At 39.6% G+C, this 6,000-nt stretch overlaps 1 protein-coding gene across 4 annotated transcripts in view; it reads right to left on the bottom strand.

Moving 5' to 3' along the window:
• Positions 1–777: 777 nt before the first annotated feature.
• LOC118809592 (transformation/transcription domain-associated protein) overlaps positions 778–6,000 on the bottom strand; it is a 117,090-nt gene continuing 111,867 nt past the window's right edge. For all 4 annotated transcript variants that reach the window (XM_036573052.1, XM_036573056.1, XM_036573055.1 and 1 more), the window contains exons 70-71: positions 3,004–3,198; positions 778–2,497 (exon numbers count right to left, since the gene is read on the bottom strand). In XM_036573052.1, coding sequence (XP_036428945.1) covers positions 2,213–2,497; positions 3,004–3,198 — 480 coding nt within the window. In that variant the 3' untranslated portion in view covers positions 778–2,212. The remainder of the gene's footprint in view (positions 2,498–3,003; positions 3,199–6,000) is intronic.

Below are 6,000 nucleotides of genomic sequence, written 5' to 3'. Positions count from 1 at the left end.
TTTAGAGAGTCACAATTAAACCTTGAAATTAATCTTTGATACACAACTTGGTCACAGATGAGTTACAGCACTCTGATATGGTCTTTACATTATTTTGACCCTTGTCTCGGCCTCGGTGTAAGGTGGACTCACAATCTGTTTTCAAGACCACCCAAGTGCAATGCCTTCGTCTGAGATTCTTTACTGAATATCAAATAGAATAAAACAGTCCCTTTAGTGATTCTGAATAAGCAGCAGAGAAGAAGGGACAGAAAATTACCTCACCATTTTTAGCTTCCAAAAGTTACAATGCAAAGTTGCACTAAGCCAAAAATCTAATAATAATTAGTAATATTTGCATGCTTCATATTATTTTACAAACTATATTATAAATTAAATATTTATTGATATATACATATATACACACACAGGTCTCGGTCTTGGACAGAAAATTGACACAACTCATATTTCTTAATGAAATATTGAATAAAGCATTTAAAAATACCTTTTGGTAAACAGCATATAATATTTAATCTCTCATTATGAGTACTGTATAAAAAAATAATAAAAATTACTAGTATGGCAAGTGATTCCAAGCTTTTGAATAATAGTGTATATCACTGATGATTAGTTGGCAATTTGCACAAAAATGCACATTTAAAATCCTCAATTTAATTGCCTCTCTTGCAGAAAGAATCTGAGGGACTCCACAACCGAGAGTTTTTAGATACAAAGCATGAATCTGGCTTGTAAATCACTTTCAGCACTCAAATGGTTTTGACACCTTGTTACTTTTTTATTGAAGACTTTTTGAAGGACCCGTTGTTTATCTTTTTGATCTTTAAAAGGCTCTCCATGGCTCGTCATTTTTCAGTGAAGTCCATTTTTTATTGTTTGGCTTGTTGAAAAATGATTTCTCAATTAACCAAAATAATCATTAGATCACTTGATTACTAAAATAACTGATGACTGAAGCCCTTGTAGAGTTAAACAGAGGTAAAGTATTCTCAGAAGTTCATCCCTGAATGACTCATTTTCTAAAAAGAGCATTTTATTAAAACAAAATGCATATTTACACTGCACAGTAACAATCCTTGGATTGGCACAATGTATTGTACCATTACAAAAAGGCAGGGATCATGTACAAAAATGAGTCTAGGCATATCAGTGATATAGAAACAAGTCAATAGGGCATTGTCCCAAAAAGGCAGAGTTTGGTAACCTAAAAGTAGCGAAAGATGACTAGACAGTTTTCTGTAAAGCTGGTATGGCTGGTACTTTGAAAGACACACTGTACCCCTCTGTTTGGGTGAAAAATCAGCCTTCAGACTATTGCTTATTTCTTAATGGTAACAGGTAAATGTGCTTTGCCTTAATAGAACAGTGAGTAAATACCACTTCTGACAACTGTCTGCCAAAAAGCAGACAGGACAGGGTAACAATTTGGGGTCTGACAGCAGTGCAGACGAAGGGAGTAGCCACCAAAACTAATCACAGTATAATTACAATAAACCATTAAGTTACACAATACAGTGTTGGAAACAGGCTGAGACAATGCCATTATTCACATGATGTACAAAAAGATACAAAAAACGCCTACCTATTTATAATTTAAGTGACAAACTAAGAAATATGAGGCTGAACACTGCTTAACGTGACTGCTGGCTGGCGAAATCAAAACAATCTTTTGCACAGAGAGTGAGAAATGGTAGAGCGGGGGAGGTAACATCACAGCACATTGCATAAAACCTGCTGGAATAGTTCCAACTCTCTGCCTGGCTGAAAAAACACAAAACGACAGCAGAATTTGAGCACTTTCGTTTCAGGCTGTTTTGTTTGCCTGTAACTTTACACCAAAAACCATAGGTGCCCCAACAAAAGCACAACGCTGAGCACATCAGGTGAACAATAGGCTTTATCTGCCTGAGCACAATGCTGCTTTCAACTGAAGCGGGAATCTCTGACCCGGAAGCTCTCTAATGACAGGAATAACACAAATCACAATAATGCGCATCAAATGTAACAACATTTCTTTTTTCCGTTTATAGCTTAACACATCATATTCTCCAGCGAAGCTCTACATGTTACCTAAAACCAGAGTGTTTTACCAGCTGTGCGATTTAGACACGTAGTTAACCCTGACGTTCAACCAAACTTCTTCACAGTGAAGCCTTCTATCTCCATTAGAGATTTCTGTGTAGCTTGTAATGCCTTTTTCCAGCATCCTGAAGGCCTACAGCCAAGGATGCCAGGCTGGGTCCATGCGGCAGAGGTTGTCCAGACTATTGGCGGCCGCCACCAGTGTGTTGACCTTGCTCTCACCACCTTCAAACTGCGCCAGGTTGTGCAGGCGGGTCATGATGGCAGTCACGGCCTTCTGGACCAGCGAGACCAGCTGTTGACTGTCCATGTTCTCTGGCTGTCCAGCAGGGGACAGAGGCATGGACGTGTCCTCCTGAGTCTTCTTGTGCCAGGCGATGATCTCGTCTCGCAGCACAGCCTTCAGAATGCCGTCCACCTGAGGGAAAGGACATATTGATGTGATGGTGGAGCAGACACAAGAGCTATGACACAATTCAAATGTTTTAACACTATAAAGTCAATTTAAACTCAATATATCCAGCGTAAAGAGCAGAGCTGTTGAACAACACTGAGAAATTTGGTAAGTTATAATAAAAGGAAAATAAACATCCAGAATGCTTTGTACTTGAAGTGATGTGTACACACACACACACACACACACACACACACACACACACGAATATATAGCTGCAGTCGGAACAAAACCTCGTATCTTTGAGACAGCAGCAATATATAGTTTAATTAATACTGCTTTAATAATTAATCAAATAAAAATGAATGAAGTGATGGAATAGCACTGTATCTACTAACAACATTTATGAATCAAAAAGCTATAGTTCTCTATAAATGCAACAAATATAAAAAAAGATCCTGTATAAGCTGTAGATACCATTTTCTTTATTGCACATATAAATACATATTTTAGCAGTAACTGAGAGCTACCTTAAAGTTGGGCTGGGCAAAGCAGCGAGCCACAGCGATCATGGAGGCAGTGAGAGGGCCGGAAACTCCAATGGTGGTCAGGAACTCTGAGATGTTGGGGGTCAAGCGGAAGGGCACAGGCCTGTTAGCATCCAGATCACCAGTGGCATCATTGATATCAAAGCGGAAATAGGAAACATTGAGCTTCCCGGTGTCCTGAAAAAGACATAAAACATTCAACATATTGGCAATGTTGGGACACGACCTGTTCAAAAAGGTAACTTTTACAGGAGAAGCAGAAAAACCTTCCTAACTCTGAATGGGAGGTAATGGAACTAGATTTTTTTCCAAGAACATTTCTATTGGTCCGTTCATCATGAAATCTTAATATAGTAGAAAAACAGCTGGTACTTAATTATTTAAAAAAATGAAAAACAGAGGTATTAGACTTTGCCCTGACACCAATGATACGCTGTAGAGATTGACCAGTATGAGCAAAATTTAATTAAAAATTTAATTAAAACTGGCCAATATTATTTAATAAGATAAAAAATTAAACAGACTCCAAACAGTACTGACTGATGAGACAGTCAGTAGTCACTTGTGAATTGTTCAATATGATTGCCAGTTCAAAACACACATCTTAAATAAATTGCAGGAAAAAAGTCTTAAATAATTTAAATATTAGGGGTGGATCATCTCATTTTTCACCAGCTCTCTTCACATAAACATTTTTGAGTTATAACATGTTATCTTCACGCAGAGGTAAGATTTGGATTTATTCGCATGTTTTTGTTAATTTAACAATGTTTGTTCAATTTACCACTTCAGCTAATTCAGGCAAAGAACTGACAACACTCAGCGACGCAATCTCTGAAAAGAGACCATTAAAATTCTCAGAAATTAGAGATTCTTCTCACTTTTGTAGCAAAGATGATCAGTTTGTTGAATATGAAACAAATGACTTAGAAATATGTGTTTTATTGGTGAGATGTTCACTGAAACTGATTACTGATAATTTAAGAAACCTAAGTGCTGGCCTTTTTAAATCAAGGTCCGATTACACATCAGCATATATTAAGTAGAGCTTCAGTATCAGTAGAACAGGCAGCGCATTCTGCCACAGTTAATAAATGTGATGATTCAGTCAAACCCCACCAAGAAAAACCTCACAGGGAGCTGGTCAGACATCAGATAATCTGTACAGCTACACCCTCAAAAATACTGCCTTTGACATCCAACCACAAAAAATATAAAAGATGCATTGATCTAAAAGCCACTAAAGGTTGTGTCAACCCATCACTGCAGGTACAGACTTCAATCCTCCATTCTGCCCCTGGTGCTCTACACACGGGCCACATGCGTCATCGTGGGAGCTATAAAGCAGTGATTACGTGTTTAGGGCAGTCCTGGTGGAGCGCTTCAGAGATAAGACACTTATTTGAGAACGGCAAAATGGATGAATGCTTTTCTGCCTCACATCCAATTCTGCCGGCAGTCACAGGGCTGGTGTGGAGGGAGCAGGCCACAAGGGACCGAGCTCCCAGACCCATCTGAATTATCACTGGAGGAGCCTTTAACATGAGTAGCTTCTGGGTCCTTCTTTCATAGTGGCTCTGAAGACATATAACCAAAGCACCAAGGAAGAACATAAGCACTGATCAGTTCTGTGCCGATGATGATCAATGAGTGACTAGTTGTGAATGATATATATATTTGGTTAAATTATTCATTTCTTCCTTTCACATAGCCATAGAAGTTTAAGCACCACCATCACCATCTCAGGTGAAAATAAATAAATAAAATAATACGAAATAAAAAGTTAACCTATTCTCAACTAGGAACAAAGTTAGTGATCGGCAAATCCTGCAAATTTTACTTTTCTATATATTTGCTGAGAAATTTTGCACAAGCATCATGCTTCATTATTTTTATTCATGCTACATTCAGAAAAAAGTAGTAATTAAAAAAAAAAAGTGCATTAAACAGTGCAGAAGTGTGTTCTCTGTACATGATGTGTTAACTTATTTTCACCTAGAAAATCAACAAACCAGCTTTACAGGAGAATGAAAAACATCCTTAACTGATTTCCCCCCAAAATTAGACATTTCCAAATCCACTCCCTAGTTTGGGCTCCCCCAGTCACACAACACCACCAGCACTAGGAGAGCAAAGGTGAGCACAGGCTTCCTCCGAGACCCATGAAGCATCAACATCATTGGATAGCCGAACAGGCCCGGAGGAAAGCGCCAACCGCCACATCTGTTACGTCAGCTAACAGACGTCTCTTCTATTGGACTCTCGGCCATGGATGGCTGTGGCATACAAGGTTTTGAGAGGAATGATGAAGTTTGAATATTTCTTTATTTTAACTGTCATAACTGGTTTTAAGGTCCAACTGTGTACTTTAAATGAGACAAGGTGTGTGGAGTTAACTTAAAAAAATATTGCAATGCATCTGAATTTGTGAAAATTTAATTTTCTTTGGGGTTGTGACTCCTGATCTAACCTGGCTTTTAATGCAGAGGGAGCCGGTCGGATTTCTCGCTCATCCACTTGTGTTTTTGTTATGTGCCGCCACAGACTGTCCGGGCGCTGCACTTCCAAGTTCTGCCTTTTGTGTTCCGTCAACATTACGTTATCAATGGCTCCCGTGTGGCATCTAAGCGTTGGCCCTATCATCAGGAAATCGCGAGTTCGATGCCATCCGTAGCCGGGAGTCCAAGAGAGCACAATTGGCCTCGCTCTCTCTGGGTTGGTAGGATGGCCCCTCCTTCTCCCCCCATCACTTAACGCTATGCTAGTCAGCGCAGGCGTTGGTTGGAGCTTTCCTCTGAGCGCATTCAGCTGTCCAATGACGTTGCGTGAGCGGCAGTTCGAAAAGAAGCGGTGGTTGGCTTCACAGGTCTCGGAAGAAGCCTGTGCTAGCCTTCGCCCTCCTAGCCTTGATAGCATCATGTGATTAGGGGAGTCCTAACTAGCGGGTGGAATTGGCGACGACTAAATTGGGGAGAAAAT

Source organism: Colossoma macropomum, unplaced genomic scaffold, assembly GCF_904425465.1.
Source record: "Colossoma macropomum unplaced genomic scaffold, Colossoma_macropomum, whole genome shotgun sequence".
Classification (NCBI taxonomy): Eukaryota; Metazoa; Chordata; class Actinopteri; order Characiformes; family Serrasalmidae; genus Colossoma; species Colossoma macropomum.
Note: the sequence above shows the minus strand (reverse complement) of the source record. Positions and strands in the feature narration are given on the sequence as shown.